Raw genomic sequence first — 17,574 nt, forward strand, 5'->3', positions numbered from 1 at the left:
GCCTATATACGTCCCACTGCTGGGCACAGGCGTCCTCTCAGAATGAGAGGGCTTGGGCCGTAGTTCCCACGCGGGCCCAGTGCGGATTGGGAACTTCACACACACAATGGAATTGCTTCGCAGGTTTGTGCAGGTTTCCTCACGATGTCTTTCTTCACCGTAAAGCTCGTGGTAAATTTCAAATGTAATTACGCACATGTATTTCGAAAAACTCAGAGGTGCGGGGTTTGCACCCACGATCCTCTGCTTGAGAGGCCGACGCCACAGGTCAAACCACTAGGCCACTATGGCTTAATGTATGTATGTGTGTCCCTCGCCTAATCCCTGTAGTACCTATAATCACCAGCACCAATATCTGAAACAACAAGCGTGCCTATATACCAGGCCCCTAATTAATAAAAGTTATAAGTGCTATAATTTTACATAATCATCCTATGTACATACACAGTTATACAATAAATCATTTAATTTCATTTTTAATACAAGATTTTTTTTGCTGACTGTTATTTTTGTTGACTTTCCTTGCATTGTCATTCAAACTACATTTCAAAGGGGTATTTCAACTTTTTAAAGTCGGTTAAGTATTTTAGCAAAAACTTATTACAAATCCCGCTGCGACTGTTTTATAATTAAACACTTCCATTTGGTCATTAATTTTTTAGGTACTTAACTAAGTTTTAAACATTCTTTTAACAGGTACTTATTATTAAATTTATTAAATGTTTATTTGCCAATAAACTTTTTTTTTACAAAATGTGAATATCAATCAAACTCCAAACCAGGCTGAGCCTGAATCTTGCAAGTCCGCGAATACGATTTATAAAGGATACAATACAAGGTTGGTTTTACATCGATAACAATTAAAAAATAGAAATAAGAAATCATTAACATGCAGAATTTACTTAATTTACAATCACATTATATCCGACTCTAAAAAGCAGGCACCAGTGCCACAAAAGTTAGCACTTGTGTAAAATTGTACAAAATTGTGACATTTTACTACTTGTTAGGTTTTTTTTAAAGCAGCGAGGAAACCGTAAAAGTGAAATATTTAATGTTATATGTTTTGGTTGTTAGAGGTTTTTATTTATTTATTTATTCACCATAAATTGTATGTTTGTACATGAGGATCTTATTTTAACATGCAATCAGTAAATGTCTCAATGCAATTTTACCGAAGAGAATTTTATTAAGAGAAACTTTACAATTTTGTACAATTGTAGCACTTGTAACTTTTGTAGTACAGGGTGTGAGAATCATAGAGCCAGTCCATCCAAAGACTATAGAAGAAGTCCTTAAGGGGATCCCATGCCCCAATGACCTTCGATCCGAATTCCTTAGTTTTCTAATGATTTTTGTTGTTTATTATATTAACAACAACGGCTTTAAGTAATATAGTATCCGATATTTACTTTAAAGTTCATTGTTTTCGAGATATTTGGCATCAAAGTTGAACTATTTTAGGCCAAAAACTGGTTTTCTGGCCATAACTTTTGTGTTAATTAGTTTCAAATGAAAACCCTAGACTAGTTTTTAGAGACGTCAAAGACGAACCCAAATATGTAGATTTCGTATATGTTAGATCTTTCACGTCAATAGAGATACGAAATAAATGTTTTTTCGGACAATGTTTAAAAAAATCATACAAAATTAAGGATTCATTTTTTTTTAAATCCAGTCGACAAAATGGAGATAAAAGATTGGAGAACCAATAGCCGTTTGACTTATAATTCTATCTGTAGTGCAAAAGTAGGAGATACGATTCATAACTTGTCAAAAATCAATGAAAACCTCAGGTAGCCCCTTAAGGGACTATTACATTTTTGAACAGCGTTCCCGTCCGTGCTTGTGTCCCCTGTGTCCACACAAACCCCGACAACGCGTGCCTACTCGTTATACAATTTCACACTTTATGCTTCAAATTTGACAGCTGCATGCAAATCCAGGTGAATTAGCATTTAGAGTTGCGTGGGCAGGCAGGTTAAACCTTTCGTGATTTGTCGATATAAAACTAGTATAGGTCGATGGATAAGCGCACGAATAAAGGTTCACTGCTGCTTCACGGCAGGATTAGCGAGCAAGATGGTGGTAGCAATCCGGGCGGACCTTGCACAAGGTCCTACCACCTGCGGTAGCGGTCGTTTACCCCGTTAAACAAGTACAGCGCTATTCTACAACGCATCGCATGTTTAATTAAAAAAAAATGTCTGCTAGCATCTTATTAAGTAACATGTAAAAGAGCCCTTTGCGCCCAATTAAAAAAAAACAGTAAATATTTAAAATTATAAGTTTATTTTTCTAATAATATAACAATCTACTTTAAAATTTTGAATAAATTTTCTCAACTACCAACCTGATTTCAATTCGGTTTCTGACATTACACTTCCTTTTGACCCGCTTCTGTTTTTACTTTTTTCGTCATAAATAAAAAAATAATGTCAACTAAAAAAAAACATCATACTTTCCTACACCTTTATAGTGTGTTATAGAATCATGTCAACTAGTCTAGATTGATCCCAAACCTTATCACAACTGGGCCAAGACCCGGGCTTGATAGGGGTAAATAAGAGTGGGGTGGGCCGCCCCTTTGCCTGAGTAGACTCACGACCCTTTATATTAAATTAAATTATATATAAATTTGTACCACATATACTGCTTAAGGCAAAAGATTGTATCTCAAAAAAGATTTTACGTTATTTATACTATTTTGTAGCTCAAGTCATTCTGAATCATGATATAAAGTATCTGGGCGATCGAGCTTTGCTCGGGCTGAAACTCGACAGTAAGTGTTTTCCCAGAGATAAAACCAAGCTAGATCGTCATCGTTTGTCATCCCCGAAAACCCCCACATATCAAATTTCATCGAAATCGTTGGAGCCGTTTCCGAGATTCTGAATATATATATATTCAAGAATTGCTCGTTTATTAGATAGATAGCTCGGTATTACTAGATAGAAAGATAACACAAAATTGTTTTTTTTTTAGATACTGCCTTTTGCCTGTTAGGGCAGTATAGTAGACATAGGTACATACATATCACGATGAATCCTTTACTAGATCTATGAGATCTTTTGATGTTTATAAAAGTAAATAATTTGGTCGGTCGTGTCATCTATCCTATTGACATAGGTAGCGCCACGAGAGTTGAAGTGAATACACACACAGCTACAACATGTCGCGTAATGACAGCATGATTTTGACATTTACTTACTCATTTCATTCATTCTCCTTTTGTGCAATCAGTTCTTTTTGTAGCTGTATCTATACAAATATTGCGTCATTCTAATACAAATGTATGTTCCAGTGGCGTGGCATCCTAACAACTCTATTCCCACCGGGTTGCCTAAATTATTTTCATGACGTCATTGATGACAAATAGGTATGGCAAATTATGATTGGTTATTTGGAGTCTTTTTGTATTTTTTATTTCAACTCCAAATTTATTACTTTTATTTGTTTTTTTGTTACAAATAACCAATCATAATTTGATTGCTTAGTAGCGACATCTCTTGTCTGGGTGAGCGGTTGGTTCCGAAAGAATGTGACGTCTCTCGATGAGAGCGAAACATAGATGTCGCTAGTGCTGCTGCATAAGTAGCGTAGTAGAAATAAGCAACCTGAGATATGTATGCATAGGAAAAATTCGTGTCTAAATTCCTGTCCAGCGGTGGTGTAGGGGTTATAGCACGCAGCACGGATTGCTGAGGACCTGGGTTCGTTTTCCAGCGCTGGTCTCTTTTTCTGGTTTTCTGTGCATCCATGTCTCAGTTTGTATTTTCGATAGGTATGGCAAAGCTTGTGTACGGTCGAGGACTTTAATTCATGAACCAACATGGGATCATTTCACAGTAAGCTTCATAGTGAAATCGCATTAATTAACAAGAAAAATCGTAATGACCTTTCCTTTGTTCCATGGTGCCTCATAAATTAAAGCCCTTGACAGTACATCCGAAAAGTTGTATCTAAAGATGTATCTAGCTCCCGCGCTGTCACTTTAGTTGCCTAATAAAAATGTGCATTCCACGCCACTAGTATGAACGGAAATATTCAGAAGCCGAAAGCTCGATTAATTATGGAATTAAAATTAAAGCATTATGTAAACATACCATTAATATTATTATGTCAGAATGTTCAATCGGATACACCTGCATTAAAGCCACGTGTGTTATTAAGGGAAAACACACGGTGGAAAAATTGATGCGTTACCGCAACGTTACCCATTTCAACAGGGTGGAAATGATGTTACTATTTAGAGTGGATAGAGAAGCTACAACTATATTGTCCCGGGTACGATCTCTGGTTGGGCAGGTGTTGTATGAGTAATAACTAATGTTTGTTCTCGAGTGTTGGACGTTTAATATGTATTTAAGTATGTATTTACCTATATAAGTATGTATGTGTCATCCATCATCATTCCAGCCTATATACGTCCCACTGCTGGGCACAGGCGTCCTCTCAGAATGAGAGGGCTTGGGCCGTAGTTCCCACGTGGGCCCAGTGCGGATTGGGAACTTCACACACACAATGGAATTGCTTCGCAGGTTTGTGCAGGTTTCCTCACGATGTCTTTCTTCACCGTAAAGCTCGTGGTAAATTCCAAATGTAATTACGCACATGTATTTCGAAAAACTAAGAGGTGCGAGGTTTGCACCTACGATCCTTTGCTTGAGAGGCCGAGGCCGCAGGTCAAACCATTAGGCCACCATGGCTAAATGTGTGTATGTGTGTCCCTCGCCTAATCCCTGTAGTACCTATAATCACCAGCACCAATATCTGAAACAACAAGCGTGCCTTTATACCAGGCCCCTAATTAATAAAAGTTATGTGCTACAATTTTACATAATCATTATATGTACACAATTATACAATAAATCATTTAATTTCATTTTTAATACAAGATTTTTTTGCTGACTGTACTTTTTGTTGACTTTCCTTGCATTGTCATTCAAACTACATTTCAAATGGGTATTTCAACTTTTTAAAGTCGGTTAAGTATTTTAGCAAAAACTTATTACAAATCCCGCTGCGACTATTTTATAATTAAACACTTCCATTTGGTCATTAATTTATTAGGTACTTAACTAAGTTTTAAACATTCTTTTAACAGGTACTTATTATTAAATTTATTAAATGTTTATTTGCCAATAAACTTTTTTTTTACAAAATGTGAATATCAATCAAACTCCAAACCAGGCTGAGCCTGAATCTTGCAAGTCCGCGAATACGATTTATAAAGGATACAATACAAGGTTGGTTTTACATCGATAACAATTAAAAATAGAAATAAGAAATCATTAACATGCAGAATTTACTTAATTTACAATCACATTATATACGACTCTAAAAAGCAGGCACCAGTGCCACAAAAGTTAGCACTTGTGTAAAATTGTACAAAATTGTGACATTTTACTACTTGTTAGGTTTTTTTAAAGCAGCGAGGAAACCGTAAAAGTGAAATATTTAATGTTATATGTTTTGGTTGTTAGAGGTTTTATTTATTTATTTATTCACCATAAATTGTATGTTTGTACATGAGGATCTTATTTTAACATGCAATCAGTAAATGTCTCAATGCAATTTTACCGAAGAGAATTTTATTAAGAGAAACTTTACAATTTTGTACAATTGTAGCACTTGTAACTTTTGTAGTACAGGGTGTGAGAATCATAGAGCCAGTCCATCCAAAGACTATAGAAGAAGTCCTTAAGGGGATCCCATGCCCCAATGACCTTCGATCCGAATTCCTTAGTTTTCTAATGATTTTTGTTGCTTATTATATTAACAACAACGGCTTTAAGTAATATAGTATCCGATATTTACTTTAAAAATCATTGTTTTCGAGATATTTGGCATCAAAGTTGAACTATTTAAGTTAAAAAACTGGTTTTCTGGCCATAACTTTTGTGTTAATTAGTTTCAAATGAAAACCCTAGACTAGTTTTTAGAGACGTCAAAGACGAACCTAAATATGTAGGTTTCGCATATGTTAGATCTTTCACGTCAATAGAGATACGAAATAAATGTTTTTTCGGACAATGTTTAAAAAAATCATACAAAATTAAGGATTCATTTTTTTTTAAATCCAGTCGTCAAAATGGAGATAAAAGATTGGAGAACCAATAGCCGTTTGACTTATAATTCTATCTGTAGTGCAAAAGTAGGAGATACGATTCATAACTTGTCAAAAATCAATGAAAACCTCAGGTAGCCCCTTAAGGGACTATTACATTTTTGAACAGCGTTCCCGTCCGTTCTTGTGTCCCCTGTGTCCACACAAACCCCGACAACGCGTGCCTACTCGTTATACAATTTCACACTTTATGCTTCAAATTTGACAGCTGCATGCAAATCCAGGTGAATTAGCATTTAGAGTTGCGTGGGCAGGCAGGTTAAACCTTTCGTGATTTGTCGATATAAAACTAGTATAGGTCGATGGATAAGCGCACGAATAAAGCGTTAAGGTGAAGGAAAATATCGTGAGGAAACCTGCGGTCAATTCAATGGTGTGTGTGAAGTACTCAATTCGCACTGGGTCCGCTCAGCAGCAGAAAGCATAATTACTTTCTGCCAACTTTAAACATAAAACTGCCGTGACCTACTGTCTAGAAAACTGAATCAAGTACCATGGTGAAACCTTGGTGCTACTAATGTCATGTTGACATCCCTTACATTTGCCATGGAAATCAATAGCGACATTGACTAAAAAAGGTTTCACCCTGGTACTACCTAGGTACATGGCACATTGCTCGCAGGACGGATGGCCGATGGGGCCAGAAGGTTCTCGAATGGCGTCCGCGGACCGGGAGACGAGCTGTCGGTAGGCCTCCAACAAGATGGAGCGACGACCTGGTTAAGATCACGGGATCGCGGTGGATGCGGAAAGCACAAGACCGGTCTGAGTGGAGAGCCTTGGGGGAGGCCTATGTCCAGCAGTGGACGTCTTTCGGCTGACATGATGATGATGATGATGACTACCTAGGTACAGAATATAAATGACCCTTGGATCAGACAATACGAGTATATAACAACTAATCTTTTATTTCGTCCAATAACCCCAAAAATTTATAATATTTCGCCGTCTCGTTAGACTTAATACATTAGTGACGCTATTTATAAATCTTAGTAGACCGAGACGTGCATTGTCCTAGCTGGTTATCGAACCAGCGCCCTCTATCGGCCGCCACAATCAACGGATACGGAAATTAAATAATTTAATTGGAAAAATCATTTTTAGCGTCTGCTTCGTGAGTCACTTCCATAGAACTAATAAGTTGTTGTTAAAAATGTAATTTTTGGGCTCTGTGCATGAAAGGTGAGAAACGGAACCCTGTCGCTTTACTGTCCGTCCGTCTGTCTGTCACAGGGTTGTATTTCAAGAACGGTAATGGTAAGACAGCTGAAATATAGCCGGTTTTTATGGAAAGCTTTATTTTGTAAGTGTTGACATTAAAACTACATCATCTTTGTCATGTCGGCTTATACGCGTCTTACTACTGGGCACAGGCCTCCTCTCAGACTGAGAGGGCTTGAGCCTTAATTCGCTCACACGTGATATGTAATTTGGTCCCCGGATTTGATCCCACGATCATCTGCTTATGAGTCACGTCAAACCACTAGGATACCAAAGCTTTTAATGAAGCTGTGTTTTAATCTCCGAGACAAAAAGAGGAGTGTTTAAGTTAGACCCCTATGACTGTCTGTCTGTCTATGCCATCGTAGCTCTCAAACAGATGAACCGATTTCGATGCGACTTTTTTATGTGAAAGCGAATTTCTTTGCAGTGATTTTTACTTGTGTTTGATAAAAATCGGTTCACCGGTTTTTGAGATATTAAACTTTGAAAGCCAATGTCGGTGGTTTTTCAACTTTCTTTAAAAAACAAAATGTAGCACCGCCTTTTTATTAACCCCCGACGCAAAAAGAGGGGTATTATAAGTTTGACCGCTATGTGTGTCTGTGTGTGTGTCTGTGGCACCGTAGCTCTTAAACGGGTGGACCGATTTGAATGCGGTTTTTTTTTTGAAAGCAGGTTTTTTTCTGTTATCCTCGTTTTCTATAGTTGTCGGCAACTCGACTCGTCAAAGGTGCTAAAGTGCGGTTTACATTGTTGATGCTTCATGAATCATCGAAAGTCAATATTAAAAGTAGTACGCTTTCAAACGGGAAACACGCACTGAGTCACTAAAAGTGACATACTGTTGGCACTTTTATACACTAGCCTTAACCTGCGCCTTCGTCCGCGACGTAGCATCAAATTTAGCATTTGTTCTAAAATGCCAGTATTTAAAAAAAAAATATCACGGGACAATTCACACCAATTGACCTAGTCCCAAAGTAAGCTTAGCAAAGCTTGTGTTATGGGTACTAAGCAACGGATAAATATAATTATATAGATAGATACATACTTAAATACATATTAAACACCCAAGACCCGAGAACAAACATTCGTATTTTTCATACAAATATCTGCCCCGACGCGGGAATCGAACCCGGGACCTCAAGCTTCGTAGTCAGGTTCTCTAACCACTAGGCCATCTGGTCGTCAAAAAAAAACGATTATTATTTATTTGCGATGCGGTTACACACTGGTTAACATATTTTACACTAATTACTGCAATTATTAGTACTTAGATATAAATTAAATCAAAAATTACAATTCCGCAGATCTATATACGAGGTGTTAATTAAATAACTGAAAAACAGAAAGTAGTTTGTTCAGAATCGAGAGTAGAATTGATTACACTGTTTTAAATCAGGTCGTGTTTGTGTTTTAAAATCCCTTTTTTATTGCGCCCAGTCTAAAAGTTACGACTGCAACTTGCGCCAATTAAATGTTTTAGCAAGGTTGCATACTATTTCTATAATTTAATACTGGCCGTTTTGCTGTCAATGTGTGATTTTCTTCTAAAAACGTCAAAGTTCAACTGACAAATACAAATTGTAAGCGTAGAGTTAGAAATGAAGTAGAATTACTGACTTAGCAAAACACATGAATATCTTTTAAAATAATGATGGTATTCAAAAATAAATGCAATCAACTGACTTAAAATAAAAAATATTTTGTAGTGTCTGAGGTTAACAGTTATTTAATTAACACCTTGTATACCTAGATAACTTCGCATCACTCAATCAGATGTTCAGTCCTCAGCTGGTCCGTTGTATTTGTATCTAGTGATGAGGCACTCGAACACAATGTCGTTTATTGTGGGTCGATAATATAATAAGCATATAGCTAATAATTTTCATTTATAAAATAAATAAATAAATAAAAAGCCGTGGTGGCCTAGTGGTTTGACCTATCGCCTCTCAAACAGAGGGTCGTGGGTTCAAACCTCGGCTCGCACCTCTGAGTTTTTCCAAATTCATGTGCGGAATTACATTTTAAATTTATCACGAGCTTTGCGGTGAAGGAAACATCGTGAGGAAACCTGCACAAACCTGCGAAGCAATTCAATGGTGCGTGTGAAGTTCCCAACCCGCACTGGGCCGCGTGGGAACTATAGCCCAAGCCCTCTTGTTCTGAGAGGAGGCCTGTGCCCAGCAGTGGGACGTATATAGGCTGGGATGATAATGATGATGAAATAAATAAATAGTCAGATACCATATTATCAAAACAGCACTGTCTCAGGTAAATGTGAAAAACACCGAGCAATTACTTTCATTGAATAGGAAACACTCCTTAAAAAAATAGTAGGTACAAATTAAAAAAAAACTAAAAAAACCCTGGCGAACGTTCTTCTAATATTTAAAATTTGGAATTGTAACGATCCGTTGACATGAATTTCTTGCAGCGTTTATACGAATTAAGTACACCATGACAGATAGGATTTTATGCACGCTTTTGCTACACAAATTTAAGTTGTAAGACGGCCAAAAACTGAACTAAAATTTTGAGATAGTCATTTTGACTATATATTAGGAAGAGAGCGCCACCGCACTTTGGGCAGACAAATTTGTCGCTTACCTTATGTTTTGTATTCAATCGAAACTAGAGCGTCTTTAACGCTTCTACAATTTATTCAAGCTAAGACTGACTCTATGTCAACGCGGTAAGAGCGTTAATAAGTGTATTACTTAAGTTGCTAGAATCTATACCTGCTTTTTTGTTCCTTTTTCAAAACTCGTGGCCATAGAGGCGTTTTTATTTTTTACTACTGGCAACCAATTGTAGTTTGGGACGGTTTGGACCGCGTGAAATTTTGAAGAAATTGATTTTCGGTTTTAAATTATTGTAACGTTTATTGAAATGCAATTTTCATTTAACAGTTAGGTACATTTATAAAAAGTCTTTTGATTTGCCTAATGAAAGCATAGTGTGAAAGGTAAAGTCTGCTTGCTTTAAGAAATGTAATTTATTTGGTATCTATTAGCTTTCAATGATTATTTTTTTTCTAATTATATTCTACTATCCAAGGTTTTTTTTAAGGTTACTATGTTTATGGTTTACTAAACTATAGTTTTTACTAAATCTTCCAAGTGCAAAAACTTCTAAACACGTAATTTATACCGCTGTCACTGTAAAAGTTTTACTACTTATCTCTACATATTTTTATCTAACTTCAAAAAAAGAGAGTTCCTATTCCTCTCGTTATCTCTGGTGTCCAATATCGTTTACACGGTTCTGGTTATTTTAACCTATCCCAAAACCAAATTAGCATTACAACTAAATTCCCAGACGCCATTCCATTACAACCCTTAACGTGAATAACACAAGATAAAAAGTTTTTTTTGACAGCTGTAACTTGTCTATGGTCAAAACCATAATGGTGATGTTAATGATGTTTTTTTTTTATTTTGTCCCGGTTCGATTTACGGACAGATTAGGGTGACCTGACATTTTGTTTTTTTTTTCGCCACGTAGGGGGTGGTTTTTTAGATAACGGTCAACTTCTGTTGCCTGCCCTAGTATCATCTGAATTCCAAATGCAAAGTTATCTGCTTTTTTGGGTATGGGACAGGATGGGGCATGGGAATAGGAAGCAAACGTCCATGATTTTAGAAAAATAAATTGAGAAATGTTTTTGATAAAAATTGTATTTTATCATCTCATCTCCGACCTAGCTAAGTAAACATTATATATATTGAAAAAAAAAATGAATAAATAGCAATCAATTATTTAAATAAATTTAAATTATACCAAACAATACAATGCAATACAATACAATACAATGACTCTTTATTATTTATTTGACAATGTCAAATAAAGAATAAAATCAATTATAATTCTTTATAAAATTCCTGTCTACAGACTGGTTTTTACTAAGAAAACTATACAAGTACTTTTCATTCAATTAAATGTATTCAGATCTCAGACCATATAGGTATTCCTTAGTAAATCTCTGATTCAGATAAAATCGGTAACCTATTTTTAATTTAGGATAGAACAAAGAAAAACCTCTGTTGAGCAGAATCTGGCAAAAAAATATAAACAAGCCATATTTTTTCAAAATCTACAACGTTATATCACTATGTTTGTTTGTTTGTTAATACTCTTTATTATACAAAAAGGTTACAAAAAAAGGTGTTAAGTACCTACAAAGGCGGACTTGTATATTTAAGTAGTTATTTCCAAAGTATTTTAACACCGCAATTTTATTAACACAGTACCTACTTATAATAATAATCTTCTTTATTTCAAGTAACATATGACTCATTTTGTTAGTAGACAGGCTTATTTCTAGACAGACTTAACAGACAGACAGACATAATAGGTATTTCTAGACAGTTTTATTTCTTTTAGTTACCGGTCTATTGAATAATGTTTTTCAATCGTATTCTGTCGCATAAGTTCGTATTTCTCTTTCTTTCTCAATCAGCTTCAGCAAACTTCAGTACCTAAGCTATTGAGGAAACAAGATAAATACGAACTTTACTGACAAAATACGACGACAAAACATTAGTCACTTATTGTACGTTATTTCAAGCCAGGGATCGCCAATGTGGACAGTCTAGCAAAATCACAACCCATTTTGTACTCGGTCCCCCTGCTGTCACTGTCATTCGAGTCATGGTCATATGGTTAGTACATTTAATGAGTTAAATGACCTCCCTCCTGATAATGATGTTGTCTCCTGACAATTTTGGCAAGACAGTCCCCGGTTTTCAACCCCTGATACAAAAAGCGGGGTGTTATAAATTTGACGCCAATGTCTTGTCTGTTTGAGGCACCGTAGCTCTCAAACGGGTAGACCGGTGGTAGGCTTAAATTGAAAAAAGAAATATATTGTGTTTTATAGTCAAAATCAAGCTGAATCACCAAAATTCTGACCATGACTGACATGACTGTCCCGTTAATTCCGAAACGGTGGCAACCCTAGTTAATAAAATTGCCAATGTCATTGCCGACCGATATCTCTCACAATTATTACCCTACTCAAAGATCACGGCTACGTATTAAGAAATATATTAACTCTTAGATTTAAGATACGAGTTATAATTGAAATCTTACCAAGCAAACTAATCATTTGGAATCGGAACAAGATCAGTTTTTACTAACAGTTATTCGATTCGTGTTCCTTTTATATCTATTGATTTGATGCTATCGTTGCGAGAAAGTTCAAGTTAAGAATAGGTTAATTTATGAGTTATGGAGCGAAGGGGAGTAGATTAAATTATACCGAATCTACTAGTCAAACAAATAGGTACACCGAACTATTCGTATAACTACCTAATCGTATACAAAAGACGCTTTAATTGGAGATTGTGCAGCAAACTTCGATTTCATAATAATAATAGGTCTCGGAACCGTAAGCGCGATGCGTTTACCTGTTTTTTTTTTACTTTGAATTTGGGCCGGAGCAACAGAGACGGAAGATTCGGTAGAATCTTTCTGTGCATCGCATGTTGTGAAAACGAGCGGCAAGCGAGGGCGACGCCACTAACAATGCACGACTGTTTCTGGTTCTATAAACCCGCCATATTTAAAAGACACGGGGCGATTTGGACTTGCCAACCGTTCGGGTATTCGGGATTTGGTCGGGTACGCTCGAGCGAAGTCGGTGTGGCAACCATGCGCGGCGCATTCCTCACCAATCCCGACCAACTTCACGCCAGTTGTGTCCCGACCGCCTCGGACGACGGACTGCTGTCCTGCGCTCCGTTGAAACTATCGTACAATAAAACAGAAACAAAATTCAAAGTGTGTGAAACCGTACCGAAATCTTAATTTCGGTAAACATAGTGATTGACAGTGATGGGAAGTGATGCGTGCGTCGGTTTCGACGACGTACGATGACCAAAAGTTTGTTGGGCGACCGAAAAAAGTTGGGGTCCTGTGGTACAAAAAATACTCGTAATGTAGTGATGGGCTGATGGGATCGCAGTGCGACCGAATTCGTGTAGTTAGTGATGTGTACTGTGATATAAAATTTAGACAATCGATGATTGTCGCCTGTGGTGATATATTTAGTTTATTAGTTACCAAAGAATCCTGATGATCTTGTACATTAGCTTGTGTTTCATATTGGTAGTATTAGGTAAGTGATACTTATTACAGCTACTTGTATTATAAGTGTTGTGAGTTTATCAAAGTGCTTTATTACTGAAACTGACATTTGCATTCGTGAGCAATATGAAGATGATTAATTGTAAATTTATGCAAGAGATAACCGTTATAATTAAGTCTTTAAATCATTGCTTTAATTAAAAGCAAAGCATCTTCTGAAATGGATGTTGCTGCAGAAATAAAAAAAAATCAAGCTGCTCATAGAATGAAAAAAAAACGTAACAAGTGCATCAAAGCAATTTATTTTTATTTTATTGGGCAATTATTGATTTAAAAGTAATATTCAACAGACTTCAAAAAGGCGGTGATTCACAATACACTAATTCGTAATTTATGAACCGATTTGGATTATTCAGTTATTTCCGTTTGGTCCTCTTTAAAATCGAAAAGAAAAAACATTTTCAAAGAAATTATTTGAAGACTTTATTTTTCAAAACGATTTAATGAGTCGTGTTCCAAAACCGTTGCTGCGAAGAAACTTACTTTCCATTTCATATTTAACAACACCCAAAAATCATCACTCTTAACTCGGTGCGTCACTAATCGCTGCATCTAAAATAACTGTTACCCTAACAGTTAAAGTTAAAATTGACCATAAAGTAGCTCTAGGCATGGCCGACGCGAGTTAACTCCATTTTATGGTTCCCTGTCAAATCCATGTCAATTAGGGCTGTATTAGATGTCACGGCGTCGTTTGGACCACACGCGTTCCAAATTTAAAAATAGAAAAAACTTTTCTTAATGATCCGAATACAGAGTTTAAAAATAAATTACTACTGGCTGGTGTCATTTCAAATGGATATTAAGTAGTGTCTACTAAAGTCTACTTGCGTCAGTAAACTTTTTTTTAAATAAGAATACCGGGCACCTCAGGTTACATTTAAAAATGTATATCAAATCATAACTGTTTTTAATATCACAAAGTGTTGCATTTATTCATTCGGTACAATGAATCTAAATTAGTTTATAGAAAAACTTTGAATACAATAGAATACTTCTCATCTTTGAATCGAGGATTTACATACTATTATTATAAGTGCATATCTCTATCCGTGTGGACGTTAGTACCTTTGACTGACGAACAGAGTTGTCGTAAAAATGTAATATAGCTATAACTATTTTAATAATCGAATGTCTAAAACTGTCAACGGTTAGTAATAAAATAAAATATATCGAAACTTCATGCGTAAAAGCTGACATATTTTTATGATCGCTGACCGTTGTAATATGTGAAACGGCAACATCTCATTCTAAGTCATTTATCCAACCCCATTTTTCATTTTAGTAAATTTAAAATTGGGTAATCCAAGCCATTTATTTAAACAACTTAGCTTTTGCTGTGTTTACATATTAAGAATCCAAAGCTACAGCTTTTAATGTAACACGCAATTTTGTATCCACATTGTATAATTTCATTCCATTTTTTAAGCATTTTCAGTTATCGATAACGAATCGTCATCACTACTTTTTCCAAGGTTTCAATCCTAACCGATTAAAAATACAAAAGTAGTCTTATAAAATATGAATGATACTGCTAAATTACTTACCCGTCCCTTAGATCGTGCAAAATGTAGAGCGCTGCAATCCTCCGCGATACCCGGGCCAGTAAATCATACAAAACATTCCCGCGGTCTCATCTATCATTAGCATAAATCATAAATTTACCGAATTCCCACTAAAAGTTATGGCGTTGTCTTGAAATTCTATTTTTTTGGCCGCCGCCCAGCGAATTAAAGGAAATCGTGGATTTACGACGACTAACGGATTACAACAACAGTGGCAACGGTCAAAGATCTTTGCGAAACGTGAAAAAAAAAACACTTCTTACGCTATAAAAGTTAGTATTTTATACTGGATGTAGCCTGCATAAAAGTTGATGCTATATTGTATAAAGTAAATTCTGACCATCAGTGTGTGGAAACTGCACAAACCTATGAAGCAATTTAACGCTGTGTGTGAAGTCCTCAATCTTCATTGGACCCGCGTGGGAACTACGACCCAAGCTCTCTCATTCTGAGAGAAGGAATAAGCTTTACAGTGTAACGTATAGAGGTAGATAATGAACATTCTGATAAACAAACTTTGACGTGGGTCTTACGAGGTTTAAATTTTTTTCTTTTATTTTTTTGTTTCCTTAATAAAAAAGCGTATTTTATCCGACATGGTATCTGGAACGATTTTCCGCTACAAATATCTAAAGTATTGGCAATCTTATTTATGATACCATTTTCATAAATATCGGAGATATATATTCAATTATATGTACCCGAGATATATAATTGGCAATGTGGATGTGTAATGAGATCTGTGAATTGTACCGAGTACACCCGAAAAGAGAGTAATTTAATTTACTTACCCTACGCCTTTTGGAGCTTGAACTCTTAGCAAATTTGGATCCAAATTCTCTCGCAATATTACTAGAGCTTTACGAGTATTCGTGCGTTAAAATAAAATGAAGATCGTACTTTAATATCGTGAATTGATTTTTTTACTAAATTATACACACATGAGCATTAAATCAGCTTCTGTTTTATTAGTTTTTGCACTGTTTCTGAAAAATATCTTTTAATTTTTACTAGTTTAAGCCTGCAGGCTTTGCTTTTTGGAAAACTAAAATATATGCTGGCACCCTATCCCGGTAGAATTTAGAAAAAATCCTTCCTAGAGCACCTTTGAGATCATCTAGAAATATGTCTGCCAAATCGCAATGGTTTAGGCCAGCGCCGAAGTTTTATTGATGAACGGGCCATTATTATGAAGATAATGATAATCTTATGACGAGCCATCTTTACATGAACGAAAATATAACTATCAATGAAGTAAACACTAGTAACTTAAGTATTTTTAACCATCGACGCAAAAAGAGGGGTGTTATTTGTCGCGTTCTATTCGTTCGCCATCCCTGGTTCAGTGTATTGGCTGACAGTCAGGCTATCAGTCACGATACTCTTTTGTAGATGTTATGTATCATTCTCTGACCCTATCATCTTTTAGTACTGTCGTGAAAACAAAACTGATACATATTTTATATCATTACTTAATTGAGGATTGTTTATAAAATAGATCGCCTTTTAAGCTTGCCAGACTTGTAAAAGCCCCAACAAATCAAGAAATTGATCTTATGACTTAGCTTAAGTCACAGCTAAGTTTTAAGTTAGGTATTCAGGTCATATACGAGAATTTATAGTAGGTAAAACGTCGTCAAGAAAGCGATTTTTTTCTTCACAGGTCTATTTCATACGCATGTCAAATTAAGCGTTTTCTCGGAATTTTTCGGTTCTTTATGTATTAAAAGTCAATTATTGATCTGGAATATATGAACTAGAATATTTAGGCTAGTATCTTTTGTTTATGTCTTTCTTTATTTAAATGTTATTTGATCTGTCAAATTAAATTGATGGCACTTCATCATTGTGAGCTCAGCGCAGCCGCAACGCAGTATCACCACAAATGTTTAGTGATACGAGTATAACCGAATTACCAAGTAGGTATCACACAGATAAGCCAAGGTTTATATCACGTTAAAATAAGACTAACTCCAGGTCTAAAAGTATTGATAAATCTGGTTTTTTAAATCCTTGTTTAAGATTTAGAAAGCCGGAGCGTAGCAAAGCGAGTTAAAGGAACGTGACCGCATCGCACGATTTCTTTACAGACTTATTTTTTCTTTTAACAGACTTTAGTTTTGAGAGGGTCTTGTCAGCGGATTGTGAAGGTTAGGAATGTTTTCTGAACGCATTCCTATACAGACTTTTTTTTTTAATACATTAAATCTTCGAACCAAGGTCTGGCCAGAAATAAAAAAATAAAAGAAATAGGAGACATTATTTTCTGATGCGAATTAGTTTGCAATTACTGTGGTTTTAATAAGTAAACAAAAAATGTTGTCAACCCGTGCTGCATCTTTGTGACATTCGATTTTTAAATCTATTTGATATTTCATCTGTTGTTTCATTGGTATTACCGAAATATTGCGTAAATGTTCCCTGAGCTCAATTCAGATTACGCTAATTGGGCAATTAAATTGCTTTAAGAAGCTTAACGTTTTAATCCAGCTAAAAGCCTTATAT

The 17,574-nt window shown here is 35.8% G+C and overlaps 1 protein-coding gene across 3 annotated transcripts in view; it reads left to right on the plus strand.

Annotated features, from left to right (window-relative positions):
- LOC141438840 (uncharacterized) overlaps positions 1-17,574 on the plus strand; it is a 486,697-nt gene that overhangs the window by 434,860 nt on the left and 34,263 nt on the right. Inside the window, exon 1 of one of the 3 annotated variants that reach the window (XM_074102862.1) lies at positions 13,039-13,475. The exons of the other annotated variants lie outside the window; for them this stretch is intronic. Coding sequence (XP_073958963.1) covers positions 13,433-13,475 — 43 coding nt within the window. The 5' untranslated portion in view covers positions 13,039-13,432. Of the gene's footprint in view, positions 1-13,038; positions 13,476-17,574 lie in introns of those variants that run through there. 3 annotated transcript variants of the gene reach the window in all.

The sequence above is a fragment of the Choristoneura fumiferana genome, chromosome 19 (genome assembly GCF_025370935.1).
Source record: "Choristoneura fumiferana chromosome 19, NRCan_CFum_1, whole genome shotgun sequence".
NCBI lineage: Eukaryota > Metazoa > Arthropoda > Insecta > Lepidoptera > Tortricidae > Choristoneura > Choristoneura fumiferana.